We start from the raw sequence: 25,255 nt of genomic DNA, 5'->3' as shown, positions 1-25,255 counted from the left end.
CGCGGGACTATTAGGGGGGTGGGGTTTGTCAACGCAAACGACGTCTCGTCACCCATTCGCATTTTTGGGGCTTTCAAAAGTATTTCTGAGGGATTCGAGTCGGAATCGTTTTATCCCGAAGCGCCACAAATGCACGGATGTCTGTCATGTTGTTTCAAGTTTTTCGCAGATTGGACAAAACTGCCAAAAACGAAAGCTTGATGCTGAATGCAGCAGTTTTTTGCAAATTTAAAGTTTCTTGTCATTTCAAACTAATATCTAAGTCGCCTTTAGAAAGTCTACTTAGTTCAAGACCCAGAAAAATCGTAGTTGCGGATTTGTACAAGTACTTACCGACTAACGGATATGAAGAATTGTCCTTTCCGCTTGTTACCCACATTTGGAAGTTGTCACTGCTTTCCTGAAATTATCATAAAACGCGAATTGAGATGAGTTTAAAGTCACCAATGGTCATGCAGAGTGGATATTGACGCCCTTTGAAGGCAAAACAGTTGTAGTAGGCCATTTCAGTAGAAATAATGATACTGATAATGGAAAATTTAGAAACACGAAAAATCTACCAACCTCGCTCGCAAACGCTTGTAGCGATTGTTCGACCATTTCTTTGGCAGTCTGTTGACTGTGCGTGCTCATAACTTTTGTCTGCAACCAATTGTTGATTAAAATTGCGTTTAAACCGTTCATTGTTTCATAAAATAGAGAATCTATAAAAAAGTTGGCTCGTTTGTACAATTATTACCAAAAATATCAATAATTGACTTTATCTGTGTGTGCATCAGTCAAAATGTGCATTTGGTAAATCACCGTCGGTCAGAAATACATTTTGACATTTTTTTACCCACCGATAAAGTGTTGTTGGGTTTTTGACACGAGACGCTGATGCTTAAACATTGGTGCTCCTCCCTTTCACGACTCTGCTCCACCAACCTGCACGGAACAATTCACATTATTTTCCACATACGGTATGTTTATAGTGAAGGTATAAGTTTAAACAAAATCAAGCAATTTTAATGAGACAGGTCGCCTTCGACTGAAGATGGCATTAAGAGTGAATCCTGTCATTCGGTATTTTTGATATTCAACTGTAAACTTGATCAATTTATACGCTTCATACACAACCATACTTAGTGAAACAGGAATAATCTTCCAACACAAACTACTTTCTGTTACACACACAACCATAGTATCTTGAAAATACAAACTAACTCTCGCCAACAAAACACTGTTGCGATGTTGGTTGGCCATTAGCTTAAACAACTTGTCAGTATCGATCGAGGATCCAGATATCGAATCAGCAAAACTCAATGACTTCGTTCGTCCTTTAGTCAAAGCAAATCAACAAAACATCAGACATTTAAGCAAACAAGGAAGAATAAATAACAACAAAAGGTTTCTTTGTAACTTTCAGGCTCCATGACAGGGGGCATTTTATTGTGGTCTGACTGGAGTCTAGACTGCGGTTTTTCTGTTATCTCCACCGCAGAGGCGTCAGATCCCATTGGAATAAAGTCGTTTGAATAAAATCTACTTCTTGTGAGCGGTTGTTTTAAAAACAAAAGTTGAAGTCGGCAACAGACAAAGATGTTAACGACTGATAGAGGAATTTTACTGTTTTGGTTTCTGCCCAGATCACCAGATATGATATCTATGTGGGTTGTTACCAGTTTGAAACTCATTACCTCCTGTGTTTTATGTGTTTTTATGTTTACTGTTTTCCACCGATCAAGCAACATGTTATTTCTCGATTTGAGATCCGTTTTGAAAGTGTTTTTTTTCTGCCAGGGCTTTGAAAGGGCAATGAAGAAACCATGGTTGCAGGAAAAACTTCTATGATCGTAGTATTTTGACATTAGAAGATTTCAAACAAACTTTTTACTAGAAATGCACTTGGATTGAAGGTGAACACTATCCACACCACAATTGTTCGTGGCTCCCGACTTGGGTTAGATAACGAGATACAACTATTTTGACGGAGTCGTTTTGAGGCCAATTATCCGTCCCCGGATCGGTAAATGTAGGTCGGCGTGCCAAGTTTGTTTTTGTGAGATGTTGAATGTTTGGAGCGTAATTTCGCAACGAAATTGTTCGCGGCACAAAAGACTGGAACACATCAAACGGTAACTGCTCGAAATTGTCCACAATCCCAGTTATTCCCGAAAACACATTTGACACGATATCGCAATATTCAGATTTCAAGTAAGGGTCAAAACCAGATCATGAAAACAAATATTAAAAAATGTCCCTTGATGCAAAAATACCAAAGTTGTAGAATGGATAGCGATAAATACCAAGACCATGCATTCCAAACAGTCACTGAAATAGTTAAAAATTATTCTGAACATGAACATACAGTTACATTAAAACGAAAATCACCTTCCACCAGCCCGATACACAAATAAACTTTGCACTAAGGTTACAATGTCAGACCCGACAACAACGACACGGATCCAGAAACCACTTTTCCGTTTGGCGAAAACCGCAAGGTCGGATAATTGCACACGGAGAAAACAAATACATGCTATTTTCTTAAGTGTTCCCACACAGTGGCAGAGGGCACGTGAAAAATAACACACGACTACACTTGAAGTCTTAACCGTGATAGCGCTTGCCCGGTACAATATTTGTACAAGGTTTCAAGTAAACACTTCGTAATTTCGACTGGAAATAATATGCACGCAATGTATTTTGCATGGAAATTAAAATTTTCAAAAAGGTTTTGTTAATTTTATGAAGTTAAGGTGAAAACATTAATCCAAAGAGGTGTCGTTTATTCTGCAATGTAGAAAGCGTTTTTTTTTTCAAAAAAAAACTAATATTTTGTTTTCAAACTGTTCATCTATTTTACAATACCCACGTCATCATCGATGCGACGTCACTATAGTACACTCTGTTTAAACAATTATCAACCGCATCTCCTGTGAAACCGGTAGGGTTCTTCGCCACAGTCCAATCGGAACAGGGCGTTGTGCCGTTTAACAATTTTCCCCTGACGTCTCGTAATTATCCCGTGAAATTACTCTCCTCGTCCAGGCGACGTTTCTCGGCAAGACAGGTAATGATTTTCCTGAGTTCCCGAAAGGTAAATTGCCACCCTTGGGTTTGAAACGTGCGCACGGCAGCCCGCTTAAACTGGGAAGTTGGGGCGAAAGTGCTCATCGGAACTTGACAATTCATTCCGCCACTTGCTAAACTCTGCACTTTTGTCCGCTATGACGTAGGAAATCACAATGATTTGGGAAACCCTAAGTATAAGGACTTCTCGAATGAAGTAGCAAAACGAAAAAAACATGCATAAGAATGTACCTTTGGGATAGCTTGTATATTGGCTTTGAACACTTTTAGGGAAAACATGTACGATTATTTCTGATGAAGTATAGATTAGAAGGGTATGGTATATGACACAAGTTGTTTTTCATTTCTTGGGGGTTGTAATATTGGTTTAAAGACAAACATTTCAATACAGATCCGGTATCTCGTTTACTGCTTCCACGTGACGGAGAATGCGTTTAAAACAAACACACTGCTTTGCAAGTCTTAATTCAATTGCTTCAGAAAGCCGTAGCCATCACTCAAGGCTGACATGTTCCTAGAATGAGCATCGATTACTAAAAAGAGTTTTCGGGCAACAGAATATCGACACTCAATCCAAACAAATCACAGAGCGGACAGGGAACAGCTGCCAGTGATAAACTGACTTGAAGATCGATCTACAGGCGGAGCGGAAGCGGTTTGACCCCAGGAACAAAGCCGCCCCTTGGTAAATCTACCCCGGGGCCCAAACGGTGGGTAGTTGTAATAGCATCCACCGTGACGTCTGCCCTTGCTTCTTTCGGCATTGTTTTCGTCACAAACAAACTGCTCGCGCGTGCACAGCTCACAGGATGCGCTCTTTGTGTGCACGGCACCAACTATTTCGACAATTTAGGGTTTTCTTTATAGTTGAATGCGAAAAAGAAACATTTATCAGCCATATTTTACAGAGGAAAAAAAGGTATTACGTTAAAACGGACATAGAAGTTACAAAAATCACCCGAATAACCAGGTTCCTGGACTGGCAATTCACAAAGTTGCCTCTTTTTCACGGAAGGAAAACTTTTTTAAAACTTTATGTAGAAAACTAAAACACTAAACTTAAAGCGCAAACAATTCAACTTTCTGACCACCATGTAAAACTCTAACAATCACAATACAACAGTGTGTGCATAAACAAACAAAATCAACCTTCAAACACAGCCAAATAGAGGAAAGTAACTTGCTTTTACAAAAAAACATTCAACAACAAATCCCACCAAACTGTCACTGAATTCAACTAAATAAACAAAATCTTTACCTCATTGCAGTTTATGAGAGGAACCAGTTCCTTCCAATGTCGTATGAAGTCTGTAAGCCACTGCTTCCGCAATAGGGCATTGATTTTAAACAAAATACAAGATCCTTTGTTCGCTTTCAAACTTTAACGACTGGCTTGTCGGGCAACGAAGCGCAAAATAAGAACCCGAATACTGTTACTATGCCTTCGTCGCTTGACAGTACTTGAGCATAAAACCACTTATAACCGGCGCTAGACAACCGCCTCCCAACAATTGGCTTCTTCCTATATCGCTTAAGAACCGGGTCCGTAATTTCGGTGCGATTACCGACCGAAATGGCCGCCACGTGACCGAGGTGAGAGCCAATCAGCGACGGGAATGGTAATTAAGCCCGGCCCGTGTCTGGGAGGTAAGATTGGAAGTGAAAACGTGCCGTCAGATTGAGAAAAGCAGATAGTGTGCATGTTACTGGTGGTTAGCAGGTCGGTAATTGTAAGGCAGATGTCAAAACCGAAGGCGTTGCTGACTGTAGGTAAATTCTCCTTGAAACGTGATGACAACAACAAGACACAAAACACACATGTTCACACAACCAGACACACACTTCATATATCAGAAACCATGTTGAAACCAAAGATAGTCATGTAAACATATGGATTAGGGCTCCAATGTGCAAGCCACAAATATTATTCGATATAGTCATAAACGTAATCATCACACTTTTTATGATCAACCAACTAAGCATGGCTGGTACAAGTGGTTTGAACAATATTCGAAAGACACAAACTAAGCATGGCTGGATTTACAAAACAACACTGCTTTGAGTTTTTTTTACCCAAAACGACTTAATTAAATTATCGAAACATCAAACCGCAAGACAAGACAGGTGTATCCTGACCAACGACCAACGATGCGAATCCAAACAATGCGACTTACCTTGATAAATCGTTCCACCACATTTCCTTCAGTTCCGGGGAGCTAAAAACAAAAGACAGAATATAAAGGCCTGAACAGGCGAAAAGGATGCACATATATGCAAAGTATAAGGGCAATATGCAAGCATTGTACCATAAATACAATTGGGGAGAGCATATCTTTGACAAAAAAGAAATGCAAATAAAACGGACAAAAACCGATAAATCGTTTCGGAAGTCGAACTGTCTACTAAACAACTTTTACATAAATTCCCAAATCAAAAAGAAAGTCGGAATGAAATGTAATGTAAATAAAGTCTCTGTGAATTATTTCTTGCCTTAACTGCGACCATCTCAGTGACATAAATTTAGAAAGCATCGTTTATCAGTAAATTTCGTTTTCTGGTAATATGCGGCAGGTAGTTTATTTTGTCCATGACCGACCTATACGTAACCTTCATACGCTGCAACCACGTGACCCTAACGAGAAGTGTGATTGGTTGAACCGCACCACAAACCGCCTGGATTTGCAAACACAACAATGGGTTTCAAGACGATTTCGGCCCCTTTTAACTTCGTCGCCAGTAATCTTTCAAACAGGTCATCTTTATATAATTGCCAACATCTATTTTAAGACACTTTGTCGCACCTTCCAAAAACAGTTAAAAGCGTGGGTATGTATGGGAACTGTGACATTCCGTCTTTGAGGTGGGAAGACCCTCATTTTCAATTACGACGTCTTTCTAAGACCTGGTTCCTCTTGTGTCCCACAGCCAGTGCACGTTATTACAAGCGCTAAGATTTGTAACTCAGAATATATATGTTCAAGCGAGAAAATGTTTTGGACAATTCATGGTGATTTTTATCATAAAAATTATACTTTTTCGTCAGCTTTTGAGCATGCCCGCTGCACAAAACCGAAAACTAATCCTTATGCCTTATCACAGAAACAATGACCGGCTTTGTGAGTTGCAGCAGTGTTTCGCCTCACAAAAGTTCACACTACCGCACGCAGTGTTTACCCAACAAAATATCGCCGAATAATGGCTCGGCGTTGGCGTTCCGTTATTCGAAAAGTGACCGCGACTGCAGGCCCGCGATTTTAAATTTAGCCAGGGGCAAGAGACGCAGTGACGTCACAATAGCGGCGTTCTGCAACTGTGTTTATGTGGAAAGGCGGCGCCGTTAGTTTTGGGTAATTAAGTGCAAGCCATGACACATCCTGTCATTATCAACACAGAGGAATGTAAATGGCTTTCCAAGCAGAGCGGGGTTGTTTTGGTTAGAGCAACATGGGCGGACCCAATTAACTGTGTTGTCATTACCCAGGTCAAATCTGAACAGTTTGATTTAGGGGATGGTAACAATGTTACCCCAAAGGACATTTAACAATCTTTGGGAGATTATGCAAGAGGTATGAGCAAATTTTCGTTATTTTGTTTACGTTTTACGAGGCCATCGAAATATAAAAATATATGCTGTCCCAGTTGTAATCTGTTTACTTGTCAATGCAATTCGAAACACAAACTATTTGGTACAGAATTGCTTTCAGATCCTTAGCCTTACCGAAACACCCAAATATTACAACGTCCATTATTAATACAATCGTTAACCGATTTGGGAGAATAACTAGGCTACTGAGGGCATCAGTAAAATGGATAGCGATCGGTGTTTGCCGTAGCACATCCAGATATAAAAAAACATATTCCATTTACCTGAATGTGGCCACGTAATTTGTCGTTGGCCAACCAATGATAAATCCACAGCCGGTCGTACGTGTCGATTCGCTCACCTCATCCATTCGCTCTGCGCTCATCCAAACTTCGGACAATCTTACGCGATTTTTCATCTTATAGTTGGAAGTGGATCTGTAGAGTTAATAAAATAATGTTACTGATGGACAAACACTTGTCTTAACTTTAATGTCGCTTCCGATATTAAGTGCTATGCAGTGACTTATCAATTCAATTCCGTCATTGATTCAAGATAATATTAACAAAACACATTGTTTTTGTTTCATTGCAATGGATGTACAATGTAATCATTTTGTTTATGGTTATGAAAACGCACATTCACAAGGGAATAAAAGTAACAGTTGACAAACTCTAACGTAAGATAACCTAAACCGAATTCCACACGAACAATTTATAATCACCCGCTTTCAAAAAATGTTTGTGAAGGGCAAGTGATTCATGCTTAAAACCTTCGTCCACTTAACCATAAAGAGGAAAGTTGGACGCTTGACCAGCTTCTACCGACCACAAGGGCCGCCGCTATAAAGTTATGGCAGGAATGCACGGAATGAAAACACCCATTTACTACAGTGATGAACGGCGTGAAAGCATCGCGGGGTAGTAGTTATTATTAGGGATGGGCATTAGCACTTGGCCCTCAGTTCGCGCATGCTTGAGAGTGAATGGTTTTGTTTATTTTGCACGAAAGTTATTGGAATACGTTTAAGTGGGCTTTATGACACACAAAGCTGAAGAGGCATCGTTGCTTTTAGTTTTAAAACCTATTTTTTATGTGGAAGAAATACGTATGACGATATTTTTTGCGAATAGTTATCCACGGGCTTTACGGCACAAGTAATTCAAAATATTTTATGTACGTTGAAAAGATATTGGTTGCTGAAAAAAAAGTACAAAACAGTTTCTTTAATTTTCGCACTAATCCAAAGAAATGAGTGGTTTAATAAAAAACATCCGGTGTCGCACACATTAAGGGGTCAATGACATCCATTGACTTGACCGCAAGTAACCTCAAGTGATTCAAGATAACAGGATTTAACTCATTGTGACGCCACGGCCATTATTGAGGATTGGCAACAATAAAGTGAGTAAGTGACTGTGGTGAGTCACACTGCTCGAAACTACTGACTCCTTTCCTTATTTGCCCGTATTAGATCAGAGGAAATTGAATTGTTTTTAAGGTTGAGATATAACGCACAAATTGTGTTTGAGGTTTCGTCACTTGAGTGAATTATGAAAACGATCCACTTGCTATGAATCTCGCTTTGATCCCCTCAGGGTAAATTGGCATTTTGTTTTCGTCGAAGCAAATACAGGCAAATCACAAGGATAGTAAAACACAACACATTTTTACTCGTTACTTTTGATCATAAACTGTTTCCTGCAAATTTAAAATGATTTTCCAAACCGATAAAAGTGAATTTAGTCCCGACGAACCATTAGTAAACCATTAACAAGCGGAACACCCTCCGACGATTTCCCAGGTGGAAGGAAATCTCATAAACCGCCGCCTTTGAGTTGGATCTGGGGGTGCCATCCACCCCTAATCTCATCACGCAGACCCCCAAATCAGGGTCAACACGCGCTCAATGCGACTGCTTTGAGATTAGATCGCGCGCGAAAATAGGCAGATCACCAACGATGCTGCGGCGTCTGTTGGATTTTTCAGTCTTAAGTTTCCGCGATATGAACAGAGTTTGAGATCAAACCGCGACAAATAACGGGTGGAAACGGTACAGAAAAATCACCATGGCGATCTTAACTGACCAATCACAGAACAACGTTTAAATGAATAGGATCAGCGCCATTGTTTGGTTCAAGTCGTTTAAGAGATTGCAACTGACGCGCAACGCGGTTTAGACTTTAAATTAAATGTTGGGGCTTTATTTTAGTTGAAACCAAGATCTAAAATTGTTAAATTTTAACGTAACAGAACCGCATAAAAACCGCAGGGCTAACTGGAATACGTTGAAACAAAATTTCCACCCAAACATTCCAAATATAATGGACAAACCGAAAGCACAAAACGGTGGTAACTGATGATGAGCCTTGACAACAGACGCGCTTTATTTGTGGCAATTTTCGGTAATTTGTAGCCACTGAACGAGCCGACTTCCGACCGAGGTTTACAATTTCCCGGCCTCGCCCAATAGGAACGCTCGGATTGCATCATGTGATACGACTGACGATCAAACCGGAATGCTGAACAAATCGAAGCAATATTTGCATCGTTTACACAAAACCTACGACGGAAAACTTTAAAAGGCAGATTTGAAATTGTAGATTTTCGCGCGGCCTTTCTTACGTTTCCTTGAAATTTAAACAAGAGAACTCACTTCGACTTGGCGATGACGAGAATATCGGTGAAAAGAAACAGATATCGATCCTGGGTGTGGCTTCCTGCGGACAGTTGAGCCCTCCCCTCTCTCACGTACTGACGTTCCGCCAAGTTTATCGGAGGTTCGTGGTTGGTTGTACGAAATCCGAACGGAAGGCAATCTATTGGATGACCTTCGTCGCTGTCCTCTCTCGTAAATGACCTTGAAGTGACCACCATAAAGTTTTAAGGTCGAATATTGCAATCTGAACAGATCTGTAGCAATCTGATTACGAGATTCACCAACTCAATACATAACGCTATCGAGACGTTTAACAATCTTAAACTCAAATAGTTTCAACGTTGTCCAATATTGTGTTGCTATTTCTTCCAGGCGTATTGTAGTTTCAAAAAATCTGTCCTTTTAGCTTATCTTCTGAGGTTGCAAGCGGTGCTAGTGTGTTCACCTTTCTTTCGTTTCTGGTGATACACGTTTATGCGCGGCACCATTTACCAGATAAGGTGTAATTCGATAGCAGGCAAAACGTCGGTAAATAAAAGTATACGTTGAAATGTGCCAGAAGAACAGATTCTTTGACCAGTACATGTGTCCAGTATATTACAAGTGCACAAACGATAAACATTCGGCAGACCGGGAAGTTACTCCGAGCCTATCAGTGAAAAACGCCAACTGTCAATCAATGCAAATAAACAGATGCCGCCGAGATTGTCAATAAACCAGTGCCGGACACAAAAGGGAACGCCTGGGCGATGAAGTGTGTTCACTCAGGCGAGACTGGACGCTTACCTGCCTCCGTTGTTATGGGAATGCGAAGTCAAGCGCATCGATCGGTTGAGGACGCTCCGGATGACCACAGAGGGGGCGGACTGACGACGTTGCGCCATTTTCTTAAATTTGTTCTGCAATAAACATAGAAAACATTAAGGTTAGCTTTAACTTTAATAAGTCAACACGTTGACGGAAATAAGTTAACCTAATATATCGTGCAGTGTTTGCGTTACAAAGTTTTGGTTGTCATAGGCGTGTTTATGGTAACTTTCTGTATAGTTGGAGCAAAGCTGTATATACTAAACATTAAAACTGCGGCTAAAAGTTAATCAAATGCACCTAAACGCTTACAAAAAACTTACAATCATAACTGCCCCGAAATTTCACTCATACAACCAACGCCGTTTCCCTAGCGAAGGTTTTCTTGACGCTAACCGGCGTCCGAATGCATGGTTTTGAATCTAAAGTCACCCGGCACATCCTAACGTACAATTCTCACAGGGCTAAGTCCATACAACGCAACGCACCCAATGAAAAGTTCACCTACAAAACGACCACCGAAGTCGAACCGCTGTGTCATGAGATTTGCAAACACAACAAGGCGACAGAGGCGGTGTTTGCATCAAACTTCCCCATAATACAAAGCAATATATCCCAAACCGTACTCGCCCGCTGGTTTCAACGGAAAATAAGCGATGCCAGCTTACAGGGTACCCAGCAGACTGGCAAGCGTGATATTTCAAATTTTGAGCAATTGAAGCGGAAAAAAGCTTAGATTTAGGAAACGCAGGGTGTGTTTTGAGTAAAGTACCATCCTTCAAAATGCTCCCATTATCGAATGCAAAGTATTTTGTGGAACACATTTGCGTGGGGTCGGTTTTTCGAGTTGCATGGCTACAGTAATTCGTGAGGTACAAGGTTTGTGAAATAATTGGTTGAATCGGGTATTTAGGTTGCTCACCCACTCACTGTATACTTTAGCATTGGTATTCAGTGAACTTTTGTGCGCTGCACTATACTTATTCCACCAATTACTCGCATTTCATGGCAAAATTATGTAAGATAAATAGTTTAAATTTGTTTTAAATTAAATTTGAAAACTACAATCCAGTATTGACGTGTTTGTAACTTTTCAAACTTGGTAAAAAAAACACAAAGCGTTGTTGATGGTTAGGCCGTCATTTGAAACAAGAAAGTCACTACTGACGTGTGGCTGGTGGTGATTTTCCTGTGACTAACGACCTGCAGACACATTTACGGGCAGCCGAGTGCTGCCGCGTCTTAAGTGACGAGTGATATTTCTTTCCGTTTTAGTTGGACTTGCGTTCAACCGTTTAACTTTAGTTTCACCTCGAGCAACAAAAACAAGCTTGTTTATAAGCTCAAGTTGTGTTTCATAGAGTAGAAATATTTGTTGAATGTAGTTTGGTGTGGCAGGCACTTAAACTTTGATGAAATTCAGACAAACATACGTAAACTTACGGTATAATAAGGTTCGTTCCGTTGTGCTGTTTGTGTGTCAGCATTTGCAACTCGATGCGGGGCACAACATTGTCTTCTGTTTTTCAAGCAAACATTTACGAAAACTTACTCACAACACAAAGTACGACCAGCTGCGAACACAAACAAATATTTGCTACCAGTTCGGGGCCAGTAAACAGAACAATTGTCTAGTCAGCAAAGCACCTAAATAACAATTAATCTACATTGTCATTTTTCCACACTTTCTACACAAATACACAGCGCTTACAACCGCCGTGGTTATATAAGAGCATTTCCTTGTCGGAAAACATGTAGTTCAGAACATGACAACGACTGTATCTCAGTCCCAGCGATGTAAAAACAACCAATGCCCGTCAACAAGCGTTAAAAAAATTCCCAGAGCACAAAAACAACGTCTCTGGATCGATAAAAGGGAACAGAATCCTTTCCGTAGGCGCATGTTGAGCAAAGTCGTGATTAGCGCCTTAATGAGATGTAATTGGACAGAATGTAGGTCGGCGCGTCTTTTGGCTGACAAAACCTTTTTGGATAATCAGCAAACGATCGAAGGCACGCGACTAATGAAAAAGGGCCGATCAGCGAGCAAAAATATGCAACATTTCCAAAACTGTTATTTCGATGGCACAGGTTGATTGCAATACATATTATAATGAGTGATTCAGCACAAAAAATAGAGAAATAACACCACACACAGTATGTTACAGCAAGTTCATGTCTTTGTTCGGGGAACCTGGCATTGCACAAGTTTTATAAGTAAACCCGCGTGAAACCTGTACTGGAAATCTGTCGAATTCAAACAACATTTCAACCGATGATTGAGACTTGACGGAGACCACAACATAACACTTACAGGAACCGCCAAATGCTAATAACCTTGGCTGCGGTCACCCGATCTAAGCAAGCGTGACCCGCAAGTGGTGTATGACGTCACAAACAAGATTGCGGTATCGCGATCCGGCAAAAAGGTTCGGTCGAGCGTGGTGCGTCTTGTGACGTGGGGGAGGGATTGAGTTGTGACCGAATTTGGTTGGGTTTGCAGCTGTTTATGTTCTTACTGCAAGCTTGTATCAGATGTTACGCTACCCCGTAAATCGAGCGTGCCCCCTTTTAACGAGAATTGCCGCGAATCGTGATGTTTTGCCGAAATCCACACCATAAATACTGTTTGAATTGTAGGCGAAATAGATATATCAGAAAAATATAACGACAAATGACTTGGGTTTTTCTCTTATGCAACTTGTTAAAAAATCGGATACAAAGTCTTCGTTGACCATTAGACTGTCCGAAATTGCCAAACTTATTTTAAGAGTTCTGTCCATAAATACTGTATGTCGAAATTGTGGAGATTATGCGGGTTTTGACAATTAAATGTTTCTATTACAGGCATATAACTGTACACACTCATTTTTTTTCTTTTTTTTTCTTTTAACGACGAACGTTTTAAGGAGACACACGTTGCAAAATACATTCCGAAACAAAGTTTTTGTACACACGAAAAATGTGGTTCGAATCGTAGGCATCCGCACAATTCGACGTGGACAATGTAAGCACTTCAGATATCACTTTACGTAACCGCTCACTACCTCACCAACAGAAGCTTATCTGCAAAACTGTAAAGAATTGTTTTGCTTCAGATCTTCTGCGGCAAAAACGTGATCAAAGGCCACTTGCGGATTCGCATTGCTAAAATCAACCACGTTAAGCCACTGCTAAGAGAATCGAACTCAGACAAGCGACAAAAATATCAGTAGATGCGATCAAACTATAGAGAGAAGCTGCTTAGAACTAAAAAAAGGCAACGACATGAGTTCCACCGGCCAGCGAGCAGAACAAACATTGCAATTAAACGGAAAAATGGCCTAAATGGATGCAGTCGGTCTAAAATTTCGCCACAACAACGGCGCCTTTGTCATCTCACCCAAAACCTCAGATTATCATCAACAGTTTCTCCAACGATACCAGAACCTTTCAAGGCCTTTCGCTAACGATGCTGACCACACAACAACGCTCATAAAATCGTGGCGAACAGGAGGCACACGCCTAAGCACGCTCGAATTCTAATAAACGACATTCTGTACGTAACAATAGGGCGTCGCGCGCCTTCAAATGTCGCCAACTTACGACCGTCCACTGTCGGCGTGTTGTCTTTGGCAGATGATTGAGAGCGTTTTTATTCGCGCGAGCAATAAGACTCGAACGTCGTGCATTGATTAATGCGGGAGACGCCATGTTGTAGCTCGGCGACAGAGACAAACAACTTCGTAAATTATGTATTGGACGACCTTTAGTGGAATTTCGATCCAACATATTTTAGTCACACTTAGGTTACTTTGCGTGAATTACGTTTGTCGTTTTCATAAGAGGTGATCCACAGATCTTACAAGAAATCGTTCGCTTTAACGTGTTTCATACCGAAAGACGCATTAGTTTAGTTTTCTTCATTAGAAAACGAAACAAAACAGTACTATTATTAGTAGGCACGGCGTAGCCCCAGCAGGACAATTTCAGTCTAATACAGTTTTATGTCACTTTACACAACCAGGGCCTTTTGTCGAACACAGTAGTGGTTTTACGTCACTCGGTATAATTCTACACCGAAGGGAGTCAGGACGAATCTTTAGTAAACTCAACTTCCTCTGCTAAAACTTTCATCCAACTTCAATATTCCGATGCGTTAGCAACCACGTGTTCCTAACAACACTAAAGTTTCTCTCAGTATCCAAACCTCGTATCTCGTTTGCTCAATACTTAAAATAACTAAAACTAATACCTGTATATGTCCTCGACTGTCACCGATGTTCTCAGCAGGTTACGTTCGCCTTTGTACCGAGACGCACGCGAAGCCCTTGCACCTTGAAACGCATCCAGCGCACATTAGGAGGGCAAGAAAACGTCAACGCATCTCCGACCACTTCGCGCAGCTCCCGCCCCAAGGCATAAACACACACAACACATCATCGGGCGCCACGGGGAATCCCCCAGCCGCGTAATGTAAACCTATGGGAAACTGTCGCTTTGTCTTTTGTGACGCGCGACCCGCTATTTGTCGCGAACGCGACCCGCGCCCGCAAACAAGGTCCAGGTCAGCAGGCGAGGGGCCGTCGCGGCGATGTTGATCCGTGCGGTTGTCATTGCGGATGGATGGTATGTGGACATCGCGCGGGGAATATCAAAGGAAGGCGGAATGAAGACCAACCACTGCCCATCTTTTACATTGATATGTGGGATTTGTTGCGCTGTCGTGGGCGGGTGTAGGTTTGTTTTAGAGTTTCAGGTCTTGCTTACTACGACGCTATCGTGTGTTCCGTCTCGGGTTTCAGGAATTCTGACCCACATCTCTCTTCGCGTGGGATTTAATTAACTTTTAATAATCCGACAAGAGTTTTCCACTTTTGGAAGCAACTTTTTTAAGCTGACGCACAATGGGAGGAACGAAAATATCGCAACTTCATAATTTCCCAAACATTGAAATTAGGCCCTTTTTGTAAGAAAGATTTGATCAGCATTTCATTATGTTGAGCTCCTCATATTAAAAAAGTTAGCGCTATAAATGATTTATAAATCAAAAACAGGTTATTGCGTATAAAAATTAATAAAAATTTCCCAGCTCGAAACATGTTAAGTTTAGCAAATATCACAAAATATCTCCTTTACCCGGCTTAAAATTGTCAGTTTCACACATACAGTGTGTTTTTGAAACGGTAAAACGGTGGGAAGGCACAGGTTCTGATTCATCATGCTCATACACGAGTGTTACAGGCAATCACATGCTCCAGTTCAATTCCAGAATGCATTAAAGCGCGGTCATGTGGTTGGCAATAAAAGCCCACACTTGGTCTTGCTTACATTCCCTCACACGCCTAAATTCACGTGTTTGGATAGACAGAGTTCCCGGCATGGAAACTTCACGCGACACAAGGATGAAATAACTCTACGTTAAATACAGGTAATGGCGGGCCGGATTTTTGGACGTGAAGCAATGCGTTGCTCGCTGGTTCGGACCGGATTTACCAACATAAACAAACTGACATTTTGTTGCCACTGCGCACTGCTTTCAAAGGCATATTCCAGGGACAAGACGATATACGTCAAAGTTGTGGGCTAATGGTGAAGGCAAAAACGTCTGTATTATCTATGTATCGTGGTAACAGATGAAACGCCATCCGACATTACGTTTCACTATATTTTTGTATATATACACACTTCTAATTCGCGTTGTGTTCAAACAAAATACAGAGTTAACTTGGAATTAATACTTTTACCTACGCACGTTACACGATTATGTTTTGACATGCAAGAGTCGTAATGCGAATCATTCCTTGCCTATAAATCCCTTAAAAACATGATGAATAGCTCAACATCTAAGCCAATTTGACATGTTTAGATCCGCAAAAGAGCTATCATAACTCCAATATATACCTGTATGGCACAAAGTTAGTCACGGCCTGACGCTACTGACGTGTCTCTGCTTCTCGTGTTTCCATGCTTCTGCAATTAATCAGACGCACATTAGCAGCACGTGTAAAATACGTGCATTGCGTATCAGCTTACCAGCCTGTTTATTCGCTACGACTCCGCGCTACATCCCGGCATGTCATCTCACCACAAAAGCTATATTTTGTATTTTCGCGTTGTACAACTAAAATATCCATCTCCATGGCCAACTATGCAGCACTGACATTGCATTGCAAGAAACAGCTCGACGGGTATTTGAAGGTTCAATCGCATTAGGACGACACAAGCGTTGCATTGAAGGAATGAGAACGACGGGGGATGAACGACAGAGGCACATTTTCTTGTTTATCAGACTTTGTAAAAACGTAAACAGATCACTCGAAAGTTTTCGGTCCAGTTAGTGACAATAGTATTCCACCTACATTTCATAGCAAACCACGGCGTCTGCACCTGTTCTACTCGAGTCACTTAAAACTCTCTGCCTGTCAACGGTCGGTAAAACTGGTGCAAGCGACCGGTATGAACCCAAATGAACCCGCGTCATCGACTGCGAAATGAGAGAGTGGAGGCGCATTAAGATGTTTATTGAATCTGTGTTGCGAAAGATGAAATGGCCGCACCTTCTAGGTTCCAAGTCAATACTGTTTATTTAAATGTAAAATGGACAAAAACAAACTCATCACCAGCAACTTTCTTGTGTTTTTGTGGCTCTTTGACTACATTTTCTGGTGTAATAATGTGATAATGAAAAAATAAATTCATTTTATGTGATCAAGTATTGAACAATTGGTAATTTTAACAAATAAATCAAACCAATGCCGAAAAAAATTAACAAATAAACGCAGATAATTTTAAGAAAACTCTACTGTTTCGCACAGGGATCAAATTTGGTTGTCATAACGATCACCATAGAAATATAACAATTTAGGACGAGTGCGCTCGAAAATGCGCAGGAAATTGCGACCTGAATTTTCGTTCCGGGTTTTTAAAACGCCCCTGATTCACTTCCGCTGATGTGCGTACTTTGTTTATTAACTTATGCATAGTTTTACTAATAACGTTTCCCCAAGCGTCCAACGATTTTGCTTTGGTGGTGCGCATTTTGCGGTCGAAAGCAAACGTGTTGATTAAAATACGAAGCTCAGTTTGTTGGTTGCTGTTTGCAGAGACGCAATTGGCTTGGAGCCACCGCCTTTACTTAACCGAATAGGAACACAGCCACTAAGTGGAGTGCAAAATAAACAAATCCCCTTAGTTGTGGTTAATGTAGTCGGGTGCTCGACGCTTGTGGCCACGGAATGCCACACAAAATAAACTATCTATGCGGGGAATCTGCCCTTGTTGGATTTGCCAATACGAGAGCTTGGCATTCAACTGGCTAAGGTACCGAAAAAAGTTGGATCAAATTTTGCGCATCATTCTTTTGGGTAAACATCAAACCTCAGCGCCACTAAAAAGTCCATTTGGTTCGATTGTGAATTGTTGTTTTGCGCGTGATTGAATCACCAAAAGTACATTAGGAAGGCAAATATTTCCATTCATTTCATGGAAAGCAGGGAAATGTTATCACACAAAATTTCTGTATTAAACGTAGCAACTGGGGTTGTTCAAGTAACGCGCCTGCATATAACTTGAATAACCTCAGAACAACTGATAAACTGGGACACAAACAGCTCACAACAACTCCCTTCATTTTGCCGACTCATTTACCAGGTTCTGAGGCCAAACTCCGTCATTTTTAATGTCACAAACTACAAAGCGGGTCACGTATTACGAACGTCTCCAGCAAACTTCGCCCAAACACTTCTAGAGGCCAGCGCCCGAATGAAGCAGAGACTGTTGTGTTCGCAACAGACTATCAACGGGTTCTGCCACTTCTCGTCGCACCTTTTTCTTGACAGCGCAACAAGCACGCGACAGCGGTTAACGCGTATCAGATATACAATGCAGATGCAGCGCGCTGGATACGTGCTGGGGAGGCGAACAGCTTTTTTCGACCGAATGGCGTATCGCATGGTCGCCTCAATCCCCCTTCGTTTCAACGGCACTCGACTGGGGGTCAATTATCTCAGCGCAGGATTACAGAAATAAAATGCACGGACTTTGCGGTGGTAAGTTAGACCGGGAAAACGCAGACAAATGTTGCGAGAGGTTTTGGTAAGTCAATATAGTTCCTATCTCAGCATGTGGATTCCGATACAACGCCTATTGCGTTTCTACATTTTACGGTTTCATTCAACCCAAAGATTGCGACCACTAAGTCAGCTTGAGCACACATTATTATTATTATTATCTAGGATAGTGGGTATAGTATACCGCCAGGTAATTCACTATCAAGAGGTCCAAATACCATCCCTCGATTCCACTAAAGTCATACATGCAATAACGTCAACTTACCCTCTGTGCATCCAGCAGATTTTCAGGTATGCTTGCTGACTTGTGCATGTTTCTTATTTAAATCCACGAGCACCGTTTTCTCCAATACAAATCACGCTACTTTGCCTAACAACATGATTAACTAAAACAAATCTGCGAGATGTATATTCAGTGATGTTACGAAGCCGAAAAACCTCATATGTGCAATTGATAAAACCAAGTCGGAACGTCACAATTTTATCACCTGTTTCTACCCATTGTGAAATGTCCACTATATCAGTCCAATCGGAACAGCTTGTCCGTGTTTATCAAGCTTTAAAAGGAAAATTAACAGAGAGAAAAAAGATTGAGGTTAACCGACCTCCAATCTACGAGCAGACCATTACGCCAAAACCTGTGTTGTTCCAGAGTCACAATCTTGACAAGTTAAGTGCTTACTTCAAGGCCCAAATCTACTTCCGTTCTTAATTATCTTCACATCTCTGGTTTAAGGTGAGCCGGAATGAGCTTTGATCACCACTGCGTTACCTCATATACTTGTGGATTACAACAAGTCTTCAGATTCTGAGAATGATGAAATCCATCTTACTGCGTGTTGATTTAGTCAGAACGAAGTTTTGAAATCTATAGACTGAAGCACTAATGTACCGGAAACAGACCTCAGTAATTCGCCCGTCCCGTGTGTGCGAGATCTCTGTATGACACACGCCCATATGCCGATATCCACGAGACACAACCGGTCCCTTAAGATTATGCAGGTGGCTGGAGAGCGACTAATTTCCGCACTGCCAAAAGGTTTCGCTTCACACATTCTTAAACCTAGCATTTTTGCACCAACTGCGTTGCTCTCTGCTTGTCACTGATATACAGGCCAACACAAACCAAACTTACGACAACTAACGTGTCATGGTATAATGGTAATATAAGGTATACATGTCACCAAATGCATTGCGTAGCATTATTTCTGTTCATGCTGAAAAGTCTTCCATAGTTCACATACCTTTGCAATACTCAATAAATCGCTGAAACTTCATACCACCGAAAAACATTGACATGAATTGCACGAACGCAATGTTATAATCACTGATTCGTGCGTAGTGGTAATTTAAAGTTAACGCGTCAATACTGCACAACCCAAGTGACGAAACGACAGATCGAGACAGGATTGTTGGCTCAATATTGGTGTCATGCTAAGTTTAAGTATCTGAATTAAGCGGCAGAAACTTTGGTTTAGCGATAGCTTGATATTAAACCTCGTGTTAAGCCTTGCTATCCTCGGTAATCCGTACATAATACACATACTTGATTGCTTAAAAAAATATTTCCTTGTCAACTGAATTCGTGGCTGTTGACGTAGAGTCCACAGGTGTATGCGCATAAAGCTAAAACACGTAACAATTGAATGGTCAGTTAAGTTAAATCAGATCCTTCATTTAAAAGACTTGCGGTTGCGACGAACTAACTTTCCTGCCCCAATATTTCCGATTTCTGAAGGCAACCTTTCGTGAACGGCATTTTTAGAGAGTGTAGAAGAATTTAAATGCGGAATGTCCCCGAAGCAAGTGTTCGCGCAAGAGTTTTGCTTCAGGGCTAAATTGCAGGAAAGACCGTTGAAAATTGCCCTCGCATTTTCCCAGTGTAAACACTTACTGGCAGAAATAACCGGCACACGACAACAAGTGTGACCGCAACCAGCACGGCGATATCCCAGCTGCCTTGTTAATGCGAAGTTAAACAGCTCCCCACAAGTTAGTGCTGTAACTTTTTCCTAATATTGCGAACTTCTTAAGTTTCAACTGATTGACTTCAGTGATATAAAAAAGCAATGATTGTGGGCTCGGATGAGAAAAAAAAACAAAGCAAAACACAAATAACTTGGGTTTAAGTTGATTAAAGCACCACGGGACACTTCACAATCTACCATCCACTGTTCGACACTTGTCTTATTATAATTGTTTTATGATGTACCAATATTAGCACCCATCCTTATTAATTCGATACGTAATTACAATATCCTATTATTCAGCTTGACGAGTGTTCCAAGTATTTACGAAGATTGCAACGAATAACGCTTCGTGAACTCTTGGTTCGGTGCGACGATGTTCTAACACAACTTCACTCTAAAACATGTATCCACTCACTTTGCTATAAAAGGTAAGTGTAATGTAACTGGCCGATAAACATTGCACCATTTCGCTAAATTATTGTTCCTGCACTGTATTTCCACGTAACACAAACAAGGCTGGAAACACTGGAAACCAATGACGCAACGGTTGACAAAAAACTACGGATGTCTCTGTTAAATCCACCCCTGATCTACCCTCAACCTTAACATTCCAATCCCTCGCACCTTCCCAGGCTAAACCAGATGTTCCCTGTTCTAACAGAACTACATTACATGCAGTTGCCAAGATACGGTTTGCGCCATTCAAAAGCTTCGTTCATTTGCGGTTGAGGCGACTTGTTTTGTAACAAGGTTTGGTTTTCGTTCTGCCTACGTTCAGTCGAAACAGCATGCGAGGAGAAAGTGACGACAAGCTGGACTTGACACAAGGACGAACGCCCTTTCAAATACGTCACATGACTTGTTATGCAGGGTGCGCGTTAAAGGAATAGCTTAGTTTCCGGTTTCTTGGCTTTAATTAAATCAGGTTATGTCCATTCTCCATAACGATATTAAAGAATGTGCAAATATCCCAAAAAGTGTAACCAGAATTCCTTAAATATTTCCATTGAAGGCAAATGCACAATACTTCGCCGAGTCATTCTGCTGTCGTATTAAATTTCTTTCGTGATATTTTCGCTTGTGGGTTTCGATGAAGACGTATGTATGTGAACATTGTACAACACAGCCCAAGGTATGAGTGTATCCCCAATTTAATTGCATGTAATTTAAATTCTAACGAACTTCTCCCAGTGTGCGCAATGGAAAGGAGATAGTTTCCGAATAAAAGATAGGATCCAGACACTAACGTTTCGGGACCATATTTTTGACGATTTCAAATCGATTATCGAACCTAATCCTAAAAACTTCAAATCCAAACCATTAACGAACTGAGCGTCGTTGAGCGAGATTGGTGGTGACAACGGCGTAATTTCTAATAGGTTTTCTTCGTCACTACCCCAACCGCAACATCTGTTCAGGCATTGTACCAACTAATTAGTTAATATCTCGGCACCCGAAGCAAAGTCTGGTCAGCAAACCAGTGATGTCGATGTTTAGTTGAAGTGAAAAAACAGGCGTTGGTTTCAAAGCAATGTGGCAACAATATCTTATTCCAGATTATTCCTGTGTCAACTTTCACCAAAGATTGCCTGTGGTCTGGCTGCTCAAAGGGAAGCTAACATCAAAGGCTGTGGCAGTCTGAAATAATTCTGAACTGAAGCAAAAATAGTTTCGCTGAAATTCGCCAAGGAAATCAAGCATTTCCGACGTTATTGTCCTTCCCTTGTTAGTTAGCCTCTCGAGCATTCATCTGCAACATACACATAACCTTCCTCGAGCTCAGACCGTTTCACACCACCCCGCTCGGCGCGCACTAGCGATACTGCAACTCATAAAAGTCGGGAGGCAAGTTATTACTCCCTGTGCTTGTTTACGTTTGCGATTCCGTCTAAAAAGCTCGCGGTCTCTGGAGCCAGTCAAGCGCAACGAGGCCCGACCCCGCCAGATGCCAGTGGCCGTGCTTTGAACAAGGTCTCCTGTCTGCTTTATTGAACGCTGATGGATCAGTTTTAGAGAGCAGGGGATTTAGGGGAAGCGTGTTTCAACTGTTGCGATATTCGTCCCCGAAACCTGTTCGCGCTTGAAATGGGGAATTTATGACGGAAAATAAAGTGGGTCGACTTCTATTAAACTCCATCGGTTGGGTATTGAGGAACTGTGTTATTTCTATCACATGTTTTGAGTGAAAGAGGAACAAAAGTTTTCCTATTTTGAGCCGTGCGTACTGTTTTTATCGTAAAATATACCCTTTTTTCCCATTACTGCTAATGCGTACCGAGTCCATAAGGCGCCAAAAGAGACCAAACATGGATATCTGTATTATATAAGTTCACGAAGGTTGTTGCAACATGTGTTACAGTTGTACTCTGTCCCCAGACCCAACGTCACAAGAAACTTCTAGATTGCACTGTGGCCGCCCACAAAATAATACGTTTGCAAAGCGTGCGGTAATGCCAATAACACCTCCTCTCTCTCTCTCTCGTCGATGCCACAGGGATAGGCAACAAAACCCGTGCGGAAGTTCGGCTTGTGTTTCGACGAGGGATCAGCCCTCATCCTTTGACAGGGGAGGACACGGTTTATCCCCGCAGCAAACACTTGCACCACAGGCAGACGTAAAAGCGAAGTTGGAATTAGATGCGGAGGATTTGTGGCGGTTTAGGAGAATCCGTACAGACTAAAATGTAAAAGTTTCGAGGGGGGCGGCCGTCAGAACAGATCTATTTTCAGGTTTTGGCCGTCCTTCAGAGGTTTCCTTGCACTGACCTTTCACATACACGCATACCTTGACATTACAGTTTGTCTGCGTGTGTGGTGTCATATACTAGTTAGTGTCCATTCGTATGTTTCGCACTTTGCCTGGTGTTAATTGTTGTATAAATGAATAGGAAAGTGTTAATTAAACAACGTAATTTGACAGATATGTTGCAGTCAACGTTTCGACTACGAAGTAATAAACACCTCTGGGTCGACAAGGCCGTCTTTCTCAAAGCAATACAGTGAACAATTAAACATAGCAAATCATTTCGTTTTTGCGCGCCACCTGGATGTGGAGCGTACAAACAACTTTTTACCGAAACAGCGCTTACCTGCAGTAGTGGCGATAACACGACGTATCCGTCGGCCGCACGTGGTCGCTGTAGAGAATTGTTACTTGTGGAGTTGGCGGGGGAGGCGATTTCGTCGCCCTGGTTTTGAGGCTTCTGAAAATATTTTGCACAAATTAGCTTGAAAATGTATGTTCGGCAGAAACGCAATAATGGCGGAAATCGTTTCGTCCTCCAGAGGTCAGCTGGATGTAAAGCTGGATTATGAAAAACTTCACACAAGAGAGGATTCATTCTTTTTCTCTCTTGCACAAAGTTTGGTATGGAAGCCATGCAACACGGTCTATTTGAGATAACGTAAACATATTTGCTGATTTAGACGTACTTTCCGCATGCCGTTGATTTAAACTAAAGTCCAACAAATGTTAACGTATAATCAGGGTTGCGTACCGTCGTGGGGTTTCTACTTATGTGTGACGGATAGTCTTATGTCGTAGTCTAATATCGTTCATTTTTAAGCAGTTTTAACTACACGTGTCCTTATTTTTTATATGTTATGGTTCAAACCATGTTACAGTGTTTTTTGCCGGCAAATTTTGTTTGCCATTCTGACATTGCGAAGTAAAAAAAGGGTCATTATGTTGAAGTTTCTGTAAACTACAACATCGTTGAAAGTAATTCGTTTTTTGTTTCAGACGTCATTATTTTCGGTTTCGCATGGATCGGATCCCTGTCTATATTGGTTCATATTCGCTGTGGAATACACGCCACACACATGAATATACAGTACCAACGCAATGTTTCTTAAATAAACAGGGGCGTTCTTATATATAAGTGCACTTTGAGGTTAAGAGTTGTTTATCTGTCAACAACCAATTCCCAGCGCGCCTAACTGCCAGCTGTTTACGTAACCAGTTGGCGCAGTTTTATTGCATCCGGCTGTAGGTAGCACTAATGTTTGTGCATTGACATAAGATACGCAAGAGCGTAATAACAACATTTGGACTCCGGCCTTATGGTAACAATACCATGTTGTTGCTGTTACTACTACCACTGCACTGTGCATATGTTTACTCTGTCTCATTTCCGCTGCTAATTAAAGTATGTAGTGGGCGCTATACCTTACTGCGCTTAGCATTGTGTGTAGGCGCTTTTGGAAGCCTAACTGCTCATTGGCCTTCAATATAGGGTTTTGTGGCTCATGTTTTACTGTCCATCGTTTTGGTTCAGGTTTGGTAACAAATGGAGTAAGCGTGGATATATTCATGCTTTCACAGCACCTCCAAGCTCTTAAGACAAAATTGACTTCTGCTAATCGATTTGGACGGGGTCTAACTAAGCAATAGATGACGTACACGTGTCATTCCTGTTGCTAATAGTTGGTAAAGCTATGTCCCCGCACCAGACCAACACAGTACTTAAATCAAGGCATTATATACAGAAAAAATACATTAACAACCAGTGATCAGATTAACTTCCTGAAAAACCGACCAACCTTTTCGGGCGTAGAGAACTTGTCCTGGTGGTCGCTGGTTCCGTCAAAGCTCTCCCGACTGAGGGGTAAATCCCTAGAAAGAGAGTAACACTCGAAGAGTTTGAGGTCATCGTTTGGAAAGCGGGCTTGCACCGTCATCAGTTTCAGTTCATTTTCGCTCAAATACTCTCCGTCCATAAACTCCATGGCGACATCCTACAAGAAACAACACCGATACGTTTCAACTTCAGCTTCAGCAAACTGTAATCCCACTGAAGGCACATGACAATGCCCACGTTCTTCTTATGCAATGTTACGTCACAGTTTTCACGAATACAACAACATTACAGTTATTTGGGCGGTTTTTGGGCGTCAAAAACGGTCTACTGTTAATCCTAACGTGTAAAGTTACGCTACATATCTTCAATGCGAAACTCTAATCAATAAGACTAAACTATAAGCACTGTCCACTCAATTCAACACGCTCGTAAACCAACATAACTAGTTTTCCTTAACAAACTCCACCCCCTTAGGTTCGTGAATAGTCGAAGATTTAACGCATTTTCACTGCCTTAACGAGTAAATACAAAGG

At 41.4% G+C, this 25,255-nt stretch overlaps 1 protein-coding gene across 3 annotated transcripts in view; it reads right to left on the bottom strand.

Annotated features, from left to right (window-relative positions):
• LOC145893959 (uncharacterized) overlaps positions 1-25,255 on the bottom strand; it is a 32,950-nt gene that overhangs the window by 6,459 nt on the left and 1,236 nt on the right. Inside the window, exons 2-10 of one of the 3 annotated variants that reach the window (XM_082982368.1) lie at positions 24,685-24,879; positions 23,232-23,345; positions 10,101-10,213; positions 9,312-9,515; positions 6,940-7,092; positions 5,247-5,288; positions 843-927; positions 565-642; positions 334-400 (exon numbers count right to left, since the gene is read on the bottom strand). In XM_082982368.1, the coding sequence (XP_082838494.1) occupies positions 334-400; positions 565-642; positions 843-927; positions 5,247-5,288; positions 6,940-7,092; positions 9,312-9,515; positions 10,101-10,213; positions 23,232-23,345; positions 24,685-24,870 (1,042 nt within the window). In that variant the 5' untranslated portion in view covers positions 24,871-24,879. Of the gene's footprint in view, positions 1-333; positions 401-564; positions 643-842; positions 928-5,246; positions 5,289-6,939; positions 7,093-9,311; positions 9,516-10,100; positions 10,214-11,564; positions 11,698-18,437; positions 18,575-23,231; positions 23,346-24,684; positions 24,880-25,255 lie in introns of those variants that run through there. The other 2 variants (XM_082982369.1, XM_082982370.1) reach the window with 2 other exon arrangements.

This window comes from Ascidia mentula, chromosome 3, assembly GCF_947561715.1.
Source record: "Ascidia mentula chromosome 3, kaAscMent1.1, whole genome shotgun sequence".
Taxonomy (NCBI): Eukaryota; Metazoa; Chordata; class Ascidiacea; order Phlebobranchia; family Ascidiidae; genus Ascidia; species Ascidia mentula.
Note: the sequence above shows the minus strand (reverse complement) of the source record. Positions and strands in the feature narration are given on the sequence as shown.